Source organism: Penicillium robsamsonii (assembly GCF_028829455.1).
Source record: "Penicillium robsamsonii strain IBT 29466 chromosome Unknown utg000005l_segment0_segment0, whole genome shotgun sequence".
NCBI lineage: Eukaryota > Fungi > Ascomycota > Eurotiomycetes > Eurotiales > Aspergillaceae > Penicillium > Penicillium robsamsonii.
In genome coordinates, this window is record NW_026643223.1 from 3,055,485 (window position 1) to 3,076,139 (window position 20,655).

At 47.1% G+C, this 20,655-nt stretch overlaps 8 protein-coding genes across 8 annotated transcripts; 6 read left to right on the top strand and 2 right to left on the bottom strand.

The window, feature by feature from the left end:
- Positions 1 to 1,919: 1,919 nt before the first annotated feature.
- N7447_009187 (uncharacterized protein) lies at positions 1,920 to 2,363 on the top strand (the record flags this gene model as incomplete). Its single annotated transcript, XM_057233449.1, has 1 exon — positions 1,920 to 2,363. The coding sequence occupies one exon, from the start codon at positions 1,920 to 1,922 to the stop codon at positions 2,361 to 2,363; it is 444 nt and encodes a 147-aa protein (XP_057082991.1).
- A 1,455-nt stretch (positions 2,364 to 3,818) lies between these two features.
- N7447_009188 (ribonuclease P subunit p30 family protein) lies at positions 3,819 to 4,816 on the bottom strand (the record flags this gene model as incomplete). The annotated part of the gene is made up of 2 exons (XM_057233450.1): positions 3,819 to 4,666; positions 4,741 to 4,816. The coding sequence occupies 2 exons, from the start codon at positions 4,814 to 4,816 to the stop codon at positions 3,819 to 3,821; spliced, it is 924 nt and encodes a 307-aa protein (XP_057082992.1).
- A 344-nt stretch (positions 4,817 to 5,160) lies between these two features.
- On the top strand, positions 5,161 to 6,464 carry N7447_009189 (casein kinase II subunit alpha/alpha'; the record flags this gene model as incomplete). Its single annotated transcript, XM_057233451.1, has 4 exons — positions 5,161 to 5,357; positions 5,468 to 5,841; positions 5,894 to 6,313; positions 6,366 to 6,464. The coding sequence occupies exons 1-4, from the start codon at positions 5,243 to 5,245 to the stop codon at positions 6,462 to 6,464; spliced, it is 1,008 nt and encodes a 335-aa protein (XP_057082993.1). The 5' UTR covers positions 5,161 to 5,242.
- Positions 6,465 to 7,630: 1,166 nt separating this feature from the next.
- Positions 7,631 to 11,025, top strand: N7447_009190 (valine--tRNA ligase; the record flags this gene model as incomplete). The annotated part of the gene is made up of 4 exons (XM_057233452.1): positions 7,631 to 7,658; positions 7,709 to 7,858; positions 7,949 to 9,964; positions 10,019 to 11,025. 4 exons carry the CDS (start codon positions 7,631 to 7,633, stop codon positions 11,023 to 11,025), a joined length of 3,201 nt encoding a protein of 1,066 aa, XP_057082994.1.
- Positions 11,026 to 12,247: 1,222 nt separating this feature from the next.
- Positions 12,248 to 13,615, top strand: N7447_009191 (uncharacterized protein; the record flags this gene model as incomplete). The annotated part of the gene is made up of 1 exon (XM_057233453.1): positions 12,248 to 13,615. The coding sequence occupies one exon, from the start codon at positions 12,248 to 12,250 to the stop codon at positions 13,613 to 13,615; it is 1,368 nt and encodes a 455-aa protein (XP_057082995.1).
- A 2,675-nt stretch (positions 13,616 to 16,290) lies between these two features.
- Positions 16,291 to 16,992, top strand: N7447_009192 (uncharacterized protein; the record flags this gene model as incomplete). The annotated part of the gene is made up of 2 exons (XM_057233454.1): positions 16,291 to 16,704; positions 16,981 to 16,992. The coding sequence occupies 2 exons, from the start codon at positions 16,291 to 16,293 to the stop codon at positions 16,990 to 16,992; spliced, it is 426 nt and encodes a 141-aa protein (XP_057082996.1).
- A 638-nt stretch (positions 16,993 to 17,630) lies between these two features.
- On the top strand, positions 17,631 to 18,494 carry N7447_009193 (uncharacterized protein; the record flags this gene model as incomplete). The annotated part of the gene is made up of 3 exons (XM_057233455.1): positions 17,631 to 18,087; positions 18,153 to 18,383; positions 18,442 to 18,494. 3 exons carry the CDS (start codon positions 17,631 to 17,633, stop codon positions 18,492 to 18,494), a joined length of 741 nt encoding a protein of 246 aa, XP_057082997.1.
- Positions 18,495 to 19,849: 1,355 nt separating this feature from the next.
- N7447_009194 (uncharacterized protein) lies at positions 19,850 to 20,325 on the bottom strand (the record flags this gene model as incomplete). The annotated part of the gene is made up of 3 exons (XM_057233456.1): positions 19,850 to 19,870; positions 19,935 to 20,005; positions 20,061 to 20,325. The coding sequence occupies 3 exons, from the start codon at positions 20,323 to 20,325 to the stop codon at positions 19,850 to 19,852; spliced, it is 357 nt and encodes a 118-aa protein (XP_057082998.1).
- Between the last annotated feature and the right edge of the window lie 330 nt (positions 20,326 to 20,655).

Genomic DNA, 20,655 nt, shown 5'->3' on the forward strand with positions numbered 1-20,655 from the left:
CACTGCTCGTTGGCTTTTCACTCATGAGATCAATTTGGTAGGGCTGAGGCCCTAGCACGTATGAAGCTGTATCTCCGCGGTCACTTTACGTGTAAAGTATCATTTATATCCAATTTGTCGTAAACACGCATCTCGAAGAGATTGGATCATAATTTCCATGACTTCATGAGGCTCAAATGTGATATATTTACGGGCTCTTTGATACAAACCTGCAGGGCAATGCTCAACGGCAATTCATCATAGGGTCCAAAGGTTAATTAATGTGGAGAGACAATACATGGAGACGACAGAAGTTGATGGGTTGGCACGATCAATAGATGAAACTGTTGGCTGTAGGTATCCGAGAAGTAACAAAAAGATGTATTTATCTCTCTACTAGGTATTTCGTACCTGTAGTTGTAGTGGCAGTTTAGGGGGAAAGGCATAAATGGAGTAAACACAGGTCCATCCTGCTAGAGAGGAACGTGACCCGCCATCTGCCTCAAATTCTTCTGCGAGACGACTCGTAATTCATAAGGTGGGGACTTGATATATTCATGGATATACTAGAGACGCCTACTAATCCCTCTCTAGTGGAACCCTGAAAATGGGAGGTTTATATTGTTCAAATCGTGCAAACCTATAGAATACAAGACCTCTTGATAATCCCTAGCCAGGAAACACAATAAGATGGATTATCCTTGATGATCTATAAATATGTGTTTCCTACATATGAATGTAATGAGGATGAGACGGTGGTGGCTGGTGTTGTGGGCAGTTGAGTGGCTAGTAGTCCCCAGCCTCTAGCTAGTTGGTACAGCCACAAACCCTCTTCTGATTCCCAAGTAACCCCCAGAGTAGAAGATCGAAAAAGGTAGACTTAGTGCTTGGTGTTTCGCACTAACTCCAAAGGGTCTCTTTTTGTTTTCACACGGTCCCTTGTTGCATTGTTATCGTTTCTGTCAGTCCGATAATATCGTATTTGAATTCGCCAATCTGTTCAGGAAGTGAGAAAAATGTGGGAGAAGTTTGAGAGGAAGGAGGAACGCTGAATGAGGCAAGAGATACTAAACAAGAAAGGAGCCAAACGTGGAGAGTGTCAGGTCTCGTGCTTCCATCGCTTGTAATCACAATCTAGATAGTCAAACCAATCACATCCCATCTATCATCTGCTCTTTCTAAATGAAACGTGGAGGTGCCAGAGAAAAAGATATAAGAAACCGTAAACCAGAGCACCTGGAGAGATTACCTTCAATTGGTTAGTGTGAAGAGAGATATTTTGATTCCATATAATACACTGTAAAAGGCGTAGCATCGATATCTCGATGATGAGTTGTTTCAAAATCTCGCGTACTTGCCGGTGTATATATGAGGGAGATGAGTGGATACATATTATATTTGTAACTCATCTGTCTTCTCTGTATATAATATAAAGGATTGAGTGTTGTCTTCACATTATTCCTCTCAGATAGAGACAATGACAGGTGTAACAGTTGAAGCTACATTGAAGAAAAGCGGCTGGCTATGTATGAGCTTGAACAAAGAAGCTATTTATGTAGAGGGTAACCCCTCTGTAGATTTCTATGTATGATGCTCATTCTTTATTTGATTTTCGAAACTCTGGCATATTCTTGCTTTCGGATGTTCGGCCTCTCTTGCTTCTGATATATCTTTTCTCGAAATCTGATTTTCTCCTGATATAAGGATATGAAGTCTTGTATCGTCCAAATATCGGGCTGTATATCAAGGAAATAGATACATGATCTGTACGGCATATTATAGCTGCATGCTAGACATGGTGTTTTTTTTTGCATCTATCATTCCCCAGAGACCTAAATCCGAATTTCATTTCTCCTTCTTGCTCTTCTCTTCGTTCTCACTTCCGAACTTACCGCCAAATTCAATAAACGCAAAGAATCACTGCGTGGCACCAATTTCAAATGTCCACATCTGTGGCTTCGAACAAATACCAGAACACTAGGCTGATATTTCCTGCTGTGATGGCGACCGACCTCCTACATCTGCCGCATCAAGTTGATCCAGATGGAGATATAATCCTCTTCACACCAAAAGCCCCCTTGATTAACATCGAGAAATGCACTGTCCCAAGAAATTATGCTCACTTCCAAGTCTCATCAAAGCACCTCGCACTTGCGTCAGCGTATTTCAAACGGATGCTGAAAGACTGTTGGGCTGAAGGGAATGCTCTTTCAACAAATGGGTCCGCTGAGATCCCTGTCAACAACTTCAAACCAGATATCCTTCTGCTCATTTTGAATCTTATCCATGGACGTTTACGACAAATACCTCTCAAGTTGTCCCTGCCGCAATTGAGTGATATTGCCATCGTCGCCGACTTTTTCCAATGCCACGAGATCGTCTAGGTGTTTGCTGGTAGCTGGATAAAAGCTCTCGAATCGCGTGTTCCGTCTTCTTTTTCTCAAGACATGAAAACGTGGATAATAATCTCATCTGTCTTCAAGTCCCCTAAGATCTTCGAAAAGACAACAAAAAAATGCCATGCAGCAAGCAACAGGGCCATTCGAGACAAGCAATCTCCCGATTCCAAAATCCGTGAAAGATGTGTGAGGGAAATAGAACGTTCGATTGATTTTGAGATCTATCTGAACAATCACTAATCATGTACTTCCAGACGCAATCGATCAAGCCAGACAGGAATGTATCAAAATTCGAATTGATGATCAAAAACCACATCTTCAAGCTGTTCAAAGGTCCAATTTATTGTTCTCACGATTGTGATGCAAGCAACTGGGCCTCTTGCTCAGTAAAATGATGAGAATGAAGATGTCCTACTCGCTCGACGCAGCCTGCTCATCTGAGTCTGGTCATGTTCCGTCGATCCCCGTCGATCTCCGAGGGTTCAGTGCTGCCTTCGTCTACTCTATGATCACGGAATGGAATACGGATATTCCTTGCCTTCCCGCAAAAAGATGTGCCAACAAATCATATCCTTTTGGGTGTGATAGAAACTGGCGAGCAGAACGAATTTATCGCTCGCTGAAGAGGCTGAATGAGCGTACGCTTATCTAATAGCTCAATCACAAACAGGGTGCGTTGTGAATCCACTCCCATGTATTCGCAAACACTAGAATCACTAGATTGGACTGTTAGTAGGAATCAAAATACTCAAAAGCTCGCTTGTTATCGGTCTCTATATACAGCTTCCACCTACAAATCTGTTCATCAAACGCAGTTCAATGTCAACATTATATTGCCAAGTGTGAGTCTTTACAGGCTAGCACGGCTTCATTGTGAGTGAAAATCATTCTATAAGCCCAAACTCCATGCCATACCCGTCAGTGGAGGTTAGAACCGAGGGTTGTCTACATATGTATAGACTCAACTAGCAAACAACTCAAAAGTATGTGTATTGATCACCTGGTAGGAGATACTGAAATCCATCCACATCTGCCCATTCTAGCTATGCTATACTTGGAAAATCTGAACGAGTCCCGGGAGCTACTAGTAATTGCACCATTTTGATGATTGTATTTCACGTTTGAAAGTGAACAGCAATCAATATACCGGCTCAACAATACTCTTCAAGAGACGACAGAATATATCTGGGCAACATATCGTTCTGCTCTTCGGCAGCGCGTACATCACCATGGTGTATTGGGTAGCGATTGGAGTCACAGCGGTTGCTCAAAAGAGCCTCGATTGAAACACAAGGGGAATGTTTCGACCAGTTTGGCCCACAACTTATGACACTCGCTGATAGAAAAGCCAGAGAATATCAATATCCCTGACTTCTGCCGGTAGCAGAGGAATGGACTCCCTCAGTAACGAAAATTTAAAGACGTCGTAGCAAGTTTAAATCAAGTAGCATTGTCTGCTTTTGCGTCAAATCGTGCTTTTTTGGCTCGTCGTTTGATTTCTCGCTTGGACAAAGGCTTGTCAGCGTCCTCGGCAACAGGCTCGGAACTGATAGAAGCCTTCCTCTTGAGATTTTCCGCTCCATTTTCTGGCTGCGCGGGTTCTTTGACCTTCAGGACGTTCTTTTGCTTTGGTACAGGTCCTTCGGGTTTCGCTTTCTCGCCACCGTGGACGATATCCACGATGCCTCGCCAACTGGTTCGCTTCAACTTGGCCAACGCGGTGACCTTCCGCGACTCTTCGCAGACTGCTTCCTTTCCGCGTTCTTGTGATAGACCCCAGACACAAGCAAGATTAATCACGTCCCACGGGGCGCGTAGACTCAAAGCTCTTCTTGCTTCACTGGACACGATGATGCCTCGACCGCGTGTCGCGCGGATCAAGGAAGTTGCATTCCCAATGAGGTTTCGTCGAGCATCAAGTCCGCTCCCCGTGATCCCTGGGCCATAGCAGATCTCGATACGGACTCCACGTGAGATTGCCGCGGACAGCATTTTGAATTTGAAGTGGTATGGAAGTCGCACCGAGAGATCCACGGAGATCACGTCGCATTCCAAGTTGGTGCACGCATTTAAAAGTGACTTTTCATTTGTGGGACGGAGAGCAACGATGTCGTACGCTTGACTCAGGGCGGTTAGGCGCTGGTTCTGCGCGGGATCGGCCAGAGTCAGGTTCAACCGGGTCAGCAGTTGGAGGGATTTCGGCGCGTTTGTTGGTAGCGGAGGTGGAGCTAGGGTTGGTGGAAGCTTCCCGTTGATCGTTTGAGACAGAGCAACCGTAGTGTAACCAACTAAAAAGTCAGGTCAGTCCCTCATGTGCTCTTAACTGCGGATCGTGTGCCGCGGAGCGGAATGAATGACTTACGTTCGGCGAGGAAATTGAGAGTGTGGGGCACCTCCGGGTCATCGGGGCTGTAAGGTACGTTCAGGTCGTAAAACATGGTGGATTTAAAAGAAGGCCAGCCCTGCCCGTAGGAGTTATTGCTTTGACTTCTCGAGGCTCTTGGTCACATTGAACTGTCCCAAAAAGGCAATCAGAAAATCGAGCGGATTAACAAAGGATCCGTCAATAGCACTAACTACTTTGGGTTGGGTCCCCACAAACCTCTCGGATCCCGTGATCTCAGGCGGAACGGATCTCATTCTACTGATCATATCAACGACAATATCTCACACTGTCCATCCCATTGCTCAAGGCTTCTTGTGAGCACTGTGTTTGGGCTGATTAGTCGCTGGGACTGTGCTACCTGTCTCCTACGTCAAGCTAACCCCCGGCCCCTCGCTCCATCACACGGCCGCGCCCCTCGTGACCCCGCCGCACATCTTTCAATTGTGGGCGCACTCGGAAACCGCCTGTTATCGTCAAGATGGCGCGTGTCTATGCCGATGTTAACGAGCATATGCCTCGGTCCTACTGGGATTATGACAGTGTCAATATCTCTTGGGGTGTCCTTGAAAATTATGAAATCGTTCGCAAGATAGGTGAGAAATGATCAAATCTTGTCCCTCTGCAACATGTCAGAGATGGTTACCGCAAGCTATGAGCTGCGGGTGAAATTGAAGAATAAACTTTCTAACTATATTCACTTCAGGTCGGGGAAAGTACTCGGAGGTTTTCGAAGGCATCAACGTCGTCAACTACCAGAAATGCGTTATCAAGGTTCTCAAGCCTGTCAAGAAGAAGAAGATCAAGCGTGAGATCAAGATTCTGCAGAATCTCGCGGGTGGACCCAATGTTGTGGCTTTGCTGGATGTTGTTCGCGACAACCAGAGCAAGACTCCCAGTCTGGTCTTCGAGGCTATCAACAACACCGATTTCCGCACTCTGTACCCCCGCTTTTCCGATTACGATGTTCGTTTCTACGTTTTCGAGCTGCTCAAGGCTCTGGACTTCTGCCACAGCAAGGGTATCATGCACCGGGATGTCAAGCCCCACAATGTCATGATTGATCATGAGAAGCGCAAGGTTCGTGAGCTTAGTAGTTGTTGCAGGAAATCTTCATTCTAACATATTATAGCTTCGTCTGATCGATTGGGGTCTGGCTGAGTTCTACCACAAGGGCACGGAATACAACGTCCGCGTTGCATCGCGTTATTTCAAGGGCCCCGAGCTGCTAGTTGATTTCCAGGAATACGACTATTCTTTGGATATGTGGTCCCTGGGCGCTATGTTCGCATCCATGATCTTCCGTAAGGAACCTTTCTTCCACGGAGGCAGCAACACCGACCAGTTAGTCAAGATCGCCAAGGTCCTTGGTACTGAGGAGCTCTTTGAGTACTTGGACAAGTATGACATTGAACTGGACCCGCAATACGACGACATTCTCTCCCGTTTCCCCCGGAAGCCGTGGCACTCGTTCGTCAACGCAGAGAACCAGCGTTTCATCAGTGACGAGGCTATTGATTTCCTTGACAAGCTTCTGCGCTACGACCATGCTGTAAGTTGTTCCAACATCTCTACAAGTTGACCATACTGACTTATCTTCAAAGGACCGTTTGACTGCACAGGAGGCCATGGCACACGCATACTTTGACCCTGTGCGTGCCGATGCAGCGGCCCTTAGCCACAACAATGTGACCCTGCCATGAATTCCTCTCGCATGAACTGTCCATGACCATGGCTCTGATCTCCTTACTGTGATGCCCGGTTTCCAAGTTCTCCGCATGCTGCCATCAAGATTGCGTCGGGCATCACGACAATACCTTTTGCATTTGAAATTTGCCGATATGAACGGTACAACGATGATCGAAACATGAAACGAGCTTGGTCTTCGTACTCCCTGTTCCTCTCTTTCACTGGCCCTTCGAATTATGGGCTGCGGCAAACAATCAAATCCTGAATGAAGACGACTTTGATGACAAGACATCATGACATTTAATTTGCTGGGTCTCTCCAACCCTCTTATCGCCTAGGTCGTTTGGCGTGTCAAAGAGCATGATAAACCAACGTCTTAGATGGGGGAATCACTCTTCTCTTTCATCTTTTCCTATTTGTATAGCGCTGGTCGTGGGTTTCCCTAATTGATTTCTCCCCTGTTAGTTGAATTGGTGTTTTGGCCTTTCTGCTGGGTGCTTCGTGTTTCAAGGGATTTTCCTAAGATAACCCATTGCATTTTCTTAACGCTTTCCTTTTATGAATGAAACATTGGACGAGATTGAAAAAAAAAAATTTCAAAAAATCAAAAACCCTTAGAATTGATATAGTATATCTATCGTGCGTCGGATTGTTCTGTATACGATGAGTACACAGGTATGTCTCAACCCATGCATACTCCGTATAATGATCTTATATACCTAAATTTTGGATCAGACCAGAAAATGGATATCAAATGTAAATAATATCTAATTCTGTCAATAATACAAAACTTCCAATATTGTTATAGATGCCTCAGATCACCCGTTGGCTCCAGCGTATCACGTGAGGGTTATCGCAATGTCTGTCTGGCCAAATAAATTAAAAGACGAATTACAAGCAAGGAACGCGCGAAAAAAAAAGAAACATAAGATACTCCATGATACTCGATGAGCGTTGTCTGCACATAAACGCGCTTCATTGACCTGCCCGCCGACTCCACCGAACCTCCCACCGAGCCCCGCGCTCTCATTCGTTGAACTTCGTGGGAAATTTAATTGCCCGCATTTCGCACAACCACCCCTCCTTGTACTTCTCCATCTCTCTCAAGATACTTATCCGGCGATTCGTGGCGCGAGCGGCGCCTTGGAGATTTACTCCTCAATATCGTTCATTCTCCAGGATGGCTCAGAACTCTGCCCAAACCCCCAGTGAGTTTCATGACTCATTCCCAGATGTCGCAGAAGCTTATAGTGAATAGCGGGTGAGCCTACGGCTCCAGTGACCAGCACACCCCCTCAGGTCAACGAACATACACCCTCTCAGATCGTCGATGCCGCCGCAAAGGACCCCCAGGGTCAGAACCAGGGCGAAGCGGCCGGAGCTCCCAAGGTGAAGACCGAGAAGGAGTGTATGTTGCCACCAAAATCTATATCCGAACCTTTCCTCGGAAATTGTTGCTATATAATAAGCATGTGCTGATACTGTGGGTGATTTCTAGTGGAGAAGGAGCGCAAGAAGGCCGAAAAGAACAAGAAGTTCGAAGAGAAGAAGGCGGCCAAGGCCAAGGCTGCCGCCAGCAAGGCCGCAGCTCCCAAGGTCGAGAAGAAGGCGAAACCCGAGAAAGATAAGACCGTCGATGCCTACGATCCCATTGCCATCGAGGCCGGTCGTCTCGACTGGTGGGAGGAGCGTGATCTCTTCAAGCCCGAGTTCGGACCTGATGGCAAGGTTAAGCCGGAAGGCTCCTTCGTTATCCCCATTCCCCCTCCCAATGTTACCGGTTCTCTTCACATGGGCCACGCCCTTACCAATGCTCTCCAGGACACCATGATCCGCTGGCAAAGAATGAAGGGCAAGACTACCCTGTGGCTTCCTGGAATGGACCACGCCGGTATCTCAACCCAGAGCGTTGTCGAGAAGATGTTGTGGAAGAAGGAGAAGAAGACCCGCCACGACATTGGCCGAGAGGCTATGGTCAACTTGATTTGGGACTGGAAGGATGAATACCACAAGAACATCAAGAACGCCCTGCGCAGACTTGGTGGTTCATTCGACTGGAGCCGTGAGGCCTTCACCATGGACCCCAACCTTTCAGCTGCTGTGGCCGAGACCTTTGTTCGCCTCCACGAGGAAGGTATTATCTACCGTGCCAACCGCCTGGTCAACTGGTGTGTGGCTCTGAACACCTCTTTGTCCAACCTCGAGGTCGAGAACAAGGAGATCGAGGGCCGCACGCTTCTCGATGTGCCTGGCTACGAAAAGAAGGTCGAGTTCGGTGTCCTGACTCACTTCTGCTACGAGATTGATGGAACCACCGAGCGCATCGAAATTGCTACCACCCGTCCCGAGACCATGGTTGGTGATACTGGTATTGCCGTCCACCCCGACGACAAGCGCTACCAGCACCTGATCGGCAAGAACGCCCGCCATCCGTTCTTGGACCGTCTTCTCCCTATTGTTGCTGACCCCGAAGTCGAGCCCGAATTCGGTACCGGTGCCGTCAAGATCACCCCTGCCCACGATTTCAACGATTTCAACCGTGGTAAGGCCCACAACCTGGAGTTCATTTCTGTCATGAACGATGATGGTACCTTCAACAAGCACGCTGGTCCCTTTGCTGGCATGAAGCGCTTCGATGCCCGTTACAAGGTCATTGAGGATCTCAAGGAGAAGGGTCTGTACGTCAAGTGGGAGCATAACCCCATGAAGGTGCCTCGTTGCTCCAAGTCCAACGATGTCATTGAGCCTATCATGAAGCCGCAATGGTGGATGAAGATGGAAAGCCTGGTTCAGCCTGCCATCGATGCCGTTGAGAACGGCGATATCATTATCCGCCCCGAGTCCGCCGAGAAGAGCTACTTCCGCTGGATGCGCAACCTCAACGATTGGTGTTTGTCCCGTCAGCTCTGGTGGGGACACCAGGCTCCTGCTTACTTCGTCAAGATTGAAGGTGAGGATGGCGATGACAGTGACGGCAACCTCTGGGTCACTGGCCGCACCGAGGAAGATGCTCACAAGAAGGCCGAGGAGAAGTTCCCCGGCAAGAAGTTCTCTCTTGTCCGTGATCCCGATGTTCTCGACACTTGGTTCTCTTCTGGCCTGTGGCCCTTCTCTACTCTGGGCTGGCCCACTAAGACTCACGACTTCGAGAACCTGTACCCCACCTCCGTTCTGGAGACCGGATGGGATATTCTCTTCTTCTGGGTTGCCCGTATGATCATGTTGGGCATCAAGATGACTGGCCAGATTCCTTTCCGTGAGGTCTACTGTCACTCCTTGATCAGAGATTCTGATGGCCGTAAGATGTCCAAGTCCCTGGGCAACGTCATCGATCCTCTGGATGTCATGGAGGGTATTCAGCTGCAGGCTCTTCACGACAAGCTGCAGTTGGGCAACATCGCCGATAAGGAGATTGCCGCTGCTACCAGATATCAGAAGAAGGCTTTCCCCAAGGGTATTCCCGAGTGTGGTGCCGACGCTCTCCGCTTTGCTCTGGTCTCATACACCACTGGTGGTAGGTTTCATCCCATGTCCCCGTTTGATTCCATTTATTAACAATGATTTGCAGGTGGTGATATTGCTTTCGATATCCAGGTTATCCATGGATACCGTAAGTTCTGTAACAAGATTTACCAGGCCACCAAGTTCGTCCTCGGCAAGCTGGGCGATGACTTCAAGCCCCAGGCCGGTGTTAAGAAGACTGGCAACGAGTCTCTCTCCGAGCGCTGGATTCTGCACAAGTTCAACATCGCCGCCAAGGAGATGAACGAGGTTCTTGAGCAGCGTGAGTTCTCCAGCTCCGCCCAGATCTCCTACCAGTACTGGTATGCCCAGCTGTGTGATGTGTTCCTTGAGAACTCCAAGACCCTGTTGGCCGATGAGGCCTCAGCCGAGACCAAGGAGTCTGCCAAGCAGACCCTCTACACAGCCCTAGAGGGTGCCCTGACCCTGATCCACCCCATCATGCCGTTCGTCACCGAGCACCTGTGGCAGCGTCTGCCCCGCCGTGCGGGCGATGAGACCATCTCGATCATGAAGGCCAAGTACCCCGAGTATCTCGCCGAGTTCGACGACCCGGCCGCCGCCAAGGCCTACGAGCTCATCCTCAACACCTCCAAGGCCATCCGCTCTATCCTGTCCCAGTACGACGTCAAGACTCAGGGCGACATCATCATCCAGACCTACGACGCTACCAGCGAAAGTACTATCTCCGGAGAGATGAGCACCATCAAGTCTCTTGGTGGTAAGACCCTCGGCGAGCTGTCCCACCTTGGCCCGGAGAACAAGAACCCTCCCTCCGGCTGTGTTGTGGCTGCTGTCGGTTCCGAGGCTGCTGTCTACCTCCGCGTCTCCAAGGAAGTTGCCCTGCAGCAGGAGGAGAAGGCTCAGGCTAGCCTCGACAAGGCCCGTGAGACTGCCCGCAGATCCCAGGCTATCATCAACGGCCCTGGCTGGAAGGAGAAGGTCAAGGCCGAGGTCCGTGAGCAGGAGGAGAAGCGTCTGCGTGATGCTGAGGGCGAGGCTGCCCGTCTCGAGGAGCAGGTTAAGGAGTTTGAGAAGCTGCGCTTGGAGTAAATTGTCCATTATGGATATATTTAAACAAAATACATCAATTGATTCCCTTGTTTTAAACTGATTTTCACTGTAAACTCGTCACTAGGCAGATACATGTATATTTTCTCGACGATATAAATGCCATAGTAGTGTCGATGGATATATATAACTGCGACTGGAAATACCAGTACATGCACATCGTTTTGGGGGGGGGGGAATGTTGTCCCTGGATACCTGAATCTGCTAATAGTTCATCTGTACATAGGTGAGGCAAAAAGGAAAAAAGAACTTCGACCAACTTTCCATAATTGATACAAAAGACAAAAAAGGAAGTATCTTCGCTGACAATTAATTTTAGCAAAGGTACAAAAAAATAGTTTCCCTGGGAATCGAACCCAGAACCTTTCCGGAACATATGCTAGTCGCATTTGTTAACGGAAAATCATAACCGCTAGACCAGGAAACTGTTCGACCACTTGGGCCAATTGATGTGAGGAGTTGGTATTATTGACACTATGAGCCTACAGCCAAAGTAGGAATTCTTCTGCTCTACATAAATTCCCATGGCCTTCGGGCCATCACCTTTTGCCCCACTCTACCTTGCCCACTTGCATACCATATGCCGTTCAATAGTATAGTCGCCCAAAATTATAAAATTAATATAAAAATGTGACGCCACTTACCCGGGTGATTGAGATTGCCAATATTGGGAATATTTAGAAGATTGGGTATCAACAAGGATACATGTATGTACTGTGTTGGACTAATCAAACAATACCTCTAACCACCTCTGCCTAGGGCACTAGGCAATTGAAATATACATGCATGAACTGGCCATCAAGATAAAAAAGATCAAGGCTCTCGGGCCGCAATTTCTAATACACTGCAAGGCTGACGTGCATATAGCGTGGTTGTATTGGGGGATGTATAAACGAATAACTTCATCGCTTCTTCACCGACTCATATGTCGACCCTTGTTCTTCTACACACCACCAAGCACAAATTAGGCCTGGAAAATTTCATCTCTATACCGACTTTTCTTTGCTGAGAATGGGCAGCAACAGAGCCACTGTGCCGAGGGCTATGTTGACAACATGGGGTGAAGAAGTTGGCTATAAATACCAGGCTCATTCTCGTGTATCTCCCACTGTGATCAGAGACCGACAAGCCCTATCTTTGAATTAGTCAACTGAACTTCATCTTGTTTGATACTCTCACAAAAAAGAAAAGAAAGTCCCACGCGATGGCACCCAACACAACATTCACGGTCCCGGAAAATGAGTCAATGACCTCCTTATTTATCCAACAATATAGGACTCAGGACATAGTCTATTATCGCAAGAACCTCAGCGCAGTCGTGGAAATATGCAAGCAGGTCCTTTCCAACCATGGAATACCCCATGCCACAGAGTCCCGGCTCAAGGAGGCGGCCAGTCTTGAAAACAAACTTGCGAAATTCGAACGCGAGCGTGGATTTCCTTACCAAACCATGGAAGATATCAGCAATGATATTGTTGATCTTGCTGGAATGTGCATCTTGGTGCATATCCCGTCAAACCGAATAAAAGCCAGCGAGCTTTTGCACGACGCCTTCGTGGTCAAAAAGGTGGTGAATCACCCAAAAAATGATGAACCCAAGGAAACCTCTCAGAGCTCTCAAGGCTATGTCTCGACACATACACATGTCTTGCTGAAAACGGAGGACCTCCATGACCGAGGGTTACAATCCACCGATGCGAAACTGGTCGAAATCCAAGTCATAAGCACAGAACTGCGTGGATGGACAAACTTAGAACATGACTCGGTGTACAAGCCCAGGGGAAAACTCACTCTTGCCATACGCCACAAACTGGAAACAATGCGGAGGATTGTGGACGTGAATGAGAACATCCACCAGCAAATAGAAGAAGAGCAAGCACACAGAGCAGCAAAGGAGAACCGATCTCTTCGATCTGTCGATGATGTCGGCTTTATTCTTCAAAAATGGCTTGAGGAGCATCACTCGGCATGGTTTCAAGGTCGAACAGCCGGGTCGTGCACATCGCTTTTCAATTTCCTGAAATCTCGCAAGATGGACACTCGCGGGGAGCTGCGAAGGCTGCTTGGAGCGAATCTTGGATCTGATTCAGAAGCTATGTACTCGAGGCTTGCGAGTGAATATCCAGCTGGCAGGTTGACTCTTGTTATTTTCATCATGGATCGTCTGTTATTGACGGATGATGGAAGTGACGTGGCGGGTTTTGTTACCGGTGACGACCATCAAATCCATCTTTACAAACTCCAGGCAATGATGAGCACGTTTGTTTGGCTGGATAGGCTTTTTACCCCTCCTCTTGAGTGGCAGCTAGTCTTCGCAGCTCAGAACCAGGAATCTCTTCGATACGGTCTCGCCTTGCTTAACAGCGTTCGAATGAATCTTTTCTTGGATGGGAATCTGCCCGGGGACGACGAGATCGCTATTATTGATCACCTTTGGGACTGGTTTGAGCGTCAAGATGACCGGAAGATCAGATTGGCTTTTGCCATTTCCAAGAATGGGTTGTTTAGAGACAGGAAGGATGCGCGGGAGGTAATTCCGCAGTTGATTCATGGGATGGGATCTTTGAATTGATTGGATGGAAGGAAATTCGGGAATAAAAGTTTTGCTTTTGATTTTTTTTTGCAAGGGTCTAGCTGGTGATAGTGCGTTTGGGAGTGAATCAGATATAAAATTTATTGATAGAGATTTCACAAAACAGGGCTAGCCTGAGCAGTATGTACTCCATGCTTCGCACTCCGAACAGCGCTTCACATAAAAGTAAATCGGAGGCTCTTGTTATTTCGATGGAAAGTGAATCAAGACTCAGAACCCGGACCCCTTTAAGCGTATCACGTTTGGCGTGGGAAACTGACGAGAAAAACAGACATATCACATTCATTTCCGCGCTAGGTTTCCTATAATCAGCCTTTGAGTCATCCAAAATCACAACCAATCGCGTCAAGGTATTTTCCGACGTGGAAAGGTGACACCCCTGAAAAGGGGCTAGAAATTCAGCCGTTAACAATATGAAACGTTGAACGGAATCTATCCCCGATTGAACAGTCGGGTATTATGAGAGGAATAGATGGTGTTATGTTGATGCACATCTCAGCTGTCAGGCACTGGGGAGGTCGTAAACTTGTATCGGAACGATCCTGGGTTGTAGACTGGGATATGATTTGGGGGACTCATTTCCTTGGAATGAGGTGGTCAGGCCCGTCGAGGCTATACAGAAGATACCAGCCCCCTTACCCTAGTCGAATTATCAAGCGCTCCACAATAGGCGCCAATATTGATAGCAACAGACGCCGCAAATCCTTAAAAATCGCTGAGCCCTCTGAGGCTCACAAATGTGGTTAGGAGATTTTCTGAGCCCACAACCCCCTGGCTCCTTTTTCTTTCATCGGGAAAAAGGGATAATCTGCGCCCAAACCCAAAGTTGAGACCAGTGACGGGAACAATCTCTTTTTCAGAGGCAACAATGCAAGGTACCGAGGCCTCATGGGCATTGAGAACTTGGGAGTATCTTGCTGACTTGGGCGTTTTAAAAGGAAGCGAGAACACAGCCAAGGAATGGTTCACAATCAATGGTGTTTTGGCAGGGGATGATCTAGGCCAATTTGTTTCCCCTTTGCAAGTGAAAGTCTGGACACAAATGAGTATTTTCGCAGAGAGGGAGGGATTCTTTGGCTTTTCCAATACAGATCGTGTTTTGCAGTGCTGGCTTCATTATGGAGCCAGTCTCAAAGGGTGGAACAGTGGCCTTGACGACGTTCTTTGGGAACGGTTCGCAACAGCATTGCCCCTAGAAAACAAAAGTCTAGGTGAGTTTGTCGAGCCATATACGATGAGATATGAAAGGACTACCAGACCGGTTGTCAATGTGTCAAGCTAGGCTGTATGTGAAAGGCCACTAACCGCTGTCAGACTGTTAGACCATTCCGCGAATCCGTCCCGGGTCTCACCGGTTGCCGTCGGAGCAAGCCCCTTGCCCTTGGGTGGTAATAAACATCCTCAATTGCAACTCGTTGATGCGACTTCGACTTGACCCCGGAAGTTGTTAAACTTGGACAACCACCCGATAGTCGCGGAGGGACATGTCTCCACAGAAGTCGTGTGCCCAAAGCAACATTTAGAGTAGTGAGATGGGTGTACGCCTTATTTCAAGTACTGCATGTTGTGCACCGTCATGTTTGTATCAAGTTTGAAAAACACCACGAGGGAAGAGTCGAAAAAAAGAAGTTAGGAGGAAATGGGACAGGGCAAGGGTTTAAGTCTTTGAGGAATCTGATAATGCATATGCAGTGGCCCTGGAGCGCGCTGTCCGCTAAAATTAGATCAATATATCACCCGAATGTAACATTCTCGGAGATCCCCGATTTGGACTATTTCGTTATTTGAAATTAAGTACACTATTGTAAATTAATAGTGGAACAAAGAAACCTCCGGAACCTATACGCTGCTCATTAGCCCCTATATTATCCCGTTGCCGAACTGTGATTTGTTTATTGTGGTTGTAACAAAAATCACTAACTCATTATAGATCTATAGACCTATCGCGATACCCTAAAATTAAATACTTTAGATGTCGAGACAGATGCCAAGATTCCTCGTCAGGCTTCCACTAGTTAACTAGCCTCGGTTTAAAGAGAACACAGAACATTCTTCTCGCTATACATTGGAAAGTCATCTAATAATTGTACTTTTCACTGCTATTCTATATTTTGCGGCTATTCATTTCTGATCATTTCAGCACCTTACATCCATCATGGTATACTATGCTGAACTCGAGGGTTTCAGTACGATATACTCGGCTCATTCGAACTCTCACTGGAACAGCAACTGTCCATGACTGACCTTGATATCCATTATTCTAACCGTCTCCATTATTCTAACCGTCTTTCTGAGAGCACGTTTCCTAAAAAGAAACACCCAGACATCCGTGTGCATGCTCACATTGCCCTGATTACCCCCCAAAGAACTTGATGCTTCGAAAAATGACTCACACCCCTTGTATGCCGGTAATGCCACGCAAGATAATTATTTCATGTCTTCCTATGGTACGATCAAAGGCAAAGCTGGAGTCTAGTTAACTTGTGGAGAGAATGCCATGGGGCCAAATGACTCGCTCTTTTGTTTTAAAAAAGCACGCTAAGAGATAATCAAGGTGTCTTAATATAGCCAACCAATTTATGAGTAACATCCACAGTATAAAGAGAGCTAGCTCCATCTTCACATTCCATGGGTCCGACGCGGTAACATAGCGAATGAGTCAGTCGTTTTCGATAACCCGAACCGCGATCCCTGGTGTTCGAAGTGGTCCTAGAGTTCATGCAGGTGAGACTGGTGGAGATCTGGGCATCGTTGGCCGGAAATCCACTGAAAGTGTCCTGAGCCCCTGGTCTACGTATGAGCTTCTCATTCTCTGTGGCTTTAAGTGGATTCTTCTATCCTTTTTCCTGCCAGAAACTAATACCGATTTCATTCTCTTGAACCGGGCCAACCGCCTACGCATATCCATCAGGAATCAGAATCTTCGATCGGATACAGAGATTAAACAAGGAAATCTTCACTTCCCGTCGCTTCTCGGTGGGTATTTGACTACGCATTTCTTGATTACCCTAAGGGATCCGTCGGTTGCCTTTATTAATGTCTACACCGGTCTTATCTACGGTATTTTTGTAAGTCTCGGAACAGCATGAGGATTGGTTGCAGGAGAGTGGACTAACAAATAGCGCTTAGTACTCATACTTTGAATCATTCTCGATTTTGTTTACACCCAGATTCACGGGACCTCCTACTGAAAACCACTAATCGCTCCTGGTAATAATCTGCTAATAGTTACTAGTAAGCAACACTCACCTGACAATCTGATAGCCTGACGACCCCCCAATTCGAATAAGGCTCCCTTGCTCACTATTCGATATCATATACTTGTTTACTCCGCTCGTTTCTAGTTTAGCCACTGATTGTTTTTCCGGAGCCAAGTGGAACAGCCCCACGTCGGCCCGGTTCCGTTCACGGCCCGGACGATCATTCACACTTGTTATATAAGCTATCTCCGTGGACATGAAGGCTCGAAGAGAAAGCAGTTATTCGTAGCAGGTCATCTACTCGTACTTTATTTCAATCATTGACACTAAATTCCCATTCACTGCACAGATGACGTGCTCCGGCCGCTTTGCAGGACAACTCATACTTGCATTTCCCCACTTCTCCTCTATCCCCTATATTAGATGTAGCCAGGCTTTCTCTCGCCTTTATCTTTCATATATTTCTTGGAAAATCTCCTGGGGGTTATTTGATAGTCGACAACGTTAAAGACTGAAACATGGCAAAAAAGAAAACGAAGCAGCGCAAGTCCAATGGGGTGCTAGGGCGATCTCTCACCCCAGAGATCTCTCCCAAAATTGACTATCATCGACCTCTGTCATCGTGAGTTTTTTTTGACTGAGTTACAATCAACGTTTTCTGACTGATTCATTGGCCTTACGAATTCCCTCTTGTTACCCTCATTATAGGGAGGAAGCAGTATGGCATTCCCGCTCATTTCCTTCGGGATTACCAAAAGTTCGACCTTCTATTTTTGGGATTATCAAGCATCTCCATGTTTAATGTCGACGAAGACATTGGGCATACTGTGGTACACTTCTTATACACAGGCGGCTACGAGACGGTCAACTCGCCTCTTAAAGAAGGTATATCAGATCTCGCCAGAGAGTATAAGAGAAGCGTTTTAGTCTACCATGCGTCAAGAACTTGGGGCCTTAGTGATCTTGAAGTCCTTGCTCAACAAAAGATGCAGCACTTAGATGAGGAGCTTCCTGTTCTTGAAATACTGCGGGTCACGAGGGATGTGTTTTCAAGCCTCCCCGCAGGTGAAACTTGGCTTCCAGGTTATATTGAAGGAAACCTGCAGCGATTACTAAAGCCTGATAATCCAGAGCTTGATTTACCGGGATTTTACGATATTATCGGCCAAGACCATCAGTTTGATAATGCGGTGATGAAAATGGTTATCGAGATACTATCTATTCGCATATTTTCTATGAATTATCAGTACAGTAAGTCACCTCTAACAAACTAACGTTACAGTTCAGGCTGAGCCAATTTTTTGCTGCATAATTAGTGAAGATACTGAACGGCATCATTCCAAATGAATCTCCTCTTCCAGAGCCTACCCCAGAAGATCCTGAGCCGACCCCGGAATATCCTGAGCCTATCACCGAATATCCCGAGCCTACCCCTGAAGAGCCTGAGCCTGTCCCCGAAGAGCCTGAGCCTACCCCGGAAGAGCCTGAGCCTACCCCGGAAGATCCTGATCAGGGCCACATAGCGAGGGTTTCATGCTCGGACTTGAGTCTGTATACAGATTGGAAAGGTCTGTCTTCAAAGACAAGAACTAAAAGGGTTAGCAGGCTTAAGTCTAAAGGACTTCCTATTCCAAGCAACACCGGTTTCCTTTCAGTAGTTACAACTTGAGAGTAATTTGAAGCAGCTTCAGATCCTAGGCGTTGATGATGACACCCAACGCCGGGATCAACTACATGCTCTTATTAATAACTTACTTGATGCTCACTATGCCACACTAGGTAGTTACGTGCTGTTATATTAGTAATCTGGCTAGATAGTTATATTACTTAGCTGATACTAAGTCCGCAGATCAACCTTAATGGGTAACTGTTTAGCATTATCAATAGGGTGGGCCAATGCATAAATAATAGAAGGGAAAACTAACCCAAGCCGGTCTGCGGATGCATAGAAGAGATTGTTGGTATATAGGCTATTGTAAAGACAGACGGTGGGCAACATGGAAGAAAGCTAGAATATAAGAGATCAAATTGGAACATAAAACATAAAAGAAAGCATCAAGATGGAATCATCCTAAAGGCTTCTGGTCTACTCCATAAGAGCATGCTTGATGATCTCGCTTAGATTTCCTGCCGACTCTCCATCCATAAGGGAGAGATTATGACACCACCAACCCTTACAAAACGCAAACAGCGTCTCCCATTCACAGGGTCCGTTGAATTGTCGAGTCACGGTCAAAATTTTGGATCCCTCTGGATCATCGCCGCAATGCTCCAAATTGTTATCCGCATGAGAATCAATTGGGTCCTAAGCCCAAATGACATGTGTGGTTGCTGCCAAATGCTCCAGTTCTGACTCGAATGGAGAAGCGTGATAATTGTGGAGACTATTGATACAGGCCTCGAAACGTGGAATCAATCATGGAGGTGGATGGAGCCTTGCGCTCGTCGATCCCGGAATGAACGACCCCGAGAAGACCAATTTTCTCGCAATACTCGGAGTATCGCTTGGGAAGTTGATTCAAGTCATGTGGAGTAGAACAATCTAGTGAGACGAGGTCCGAGACGTCCTCACCCTCCCAGCTAGCAGCTGAGCACAGTAGTAGGTAGAAATGCCACCGACTGACCACCGACCAAAATCACAGGAACGAAATAGTTGACGATACCAGATCTGTCTGATGTAGAGCCTAGCGACAGGGTCGACGCCAATTAATTACGATGATGATTGCTAGATGTGTGGCAGTAGAAGCGACCGACAATTGGCAGGGATGTACGAACCAATAGTAGGAAGAAATGCATATTAGGAATGTAGTTTAGAACCGGAAAGAATTTAAGACGGCCACCCAAGTCTTTTATTATTACTAAATGGGTGTTCTAATGAGTAGGTGCATTTGAGCCAGAATTAGAAGTACATAAACGGAGCCCAAAATATGGAATTATCCAACACTGCGACATCCAACAACCTTAACGAACGGGCAAAATCCCCCATATCGTCACACTTTCCACGCTAGATAACCTAAGCGTCGATGGCAGTGCACTGTGAATGAGAGCATTAGCATGCGTAACAGAGTCGAATGTGGGGGAAAGTGTGTGTATCTTACGTCCTTGCCAGATGGGCAGCAAGCAATAGTGTTCTTGCAGGTGGTTCCCTCCTGACCCTCCTGAGTGAAGCCTACAAGTATATTAGTATATTATCAACATGATAACCTAGAAAGATCGGAGCATACCGAGAAGGTTGAGGTTCTTGATCAAGCTCTGGGATGCACAGGCGGAATCGCCAACACCGAGCAGGTTGTTGAGAGCTCCCTCGGCGAGGAGGTTACCCAGAACGCCATCGGCTTTGATGTCCTTCTTGGGGTTGCAGCAAGCGATCTCACCGGCCTGGCAGTAACCGCTGGCCTTGGAGAGAGCAAGGCCCTTACCGCCGCTGGGTGAAGGCATAGCCATGGCCGAGACGGCGAGAGTGACAAGGGTAGCGAAGGTGAACTGCATTGTGAGAGTTGAGGTGGTGGAAATGGGAGAGATTGTTCGTAGAGTGTTAAGGTTGATAGGAGGATGGTAGATGCAGTGGGATCAGGTTCTCTGAATACCCTTTTATATTCTTAGACCGGCTTCAGGTGGTAGCTTGTTGGCTTGGTTAAGCATCCACAGATCCCCTGATGGTCTCGGAATGCCACGTAATCCAATTCTGCAATCAAGGTTAACATTCCAGGGGGTCCATCATTGTCGCACCTGGATGACACCTACATTCTTCCGGTTCAGGTATTACCAAAATAGCGGGTGGGCCAGTGGGATCAGAAGGGGTTTATCTCAAGTTTTCAT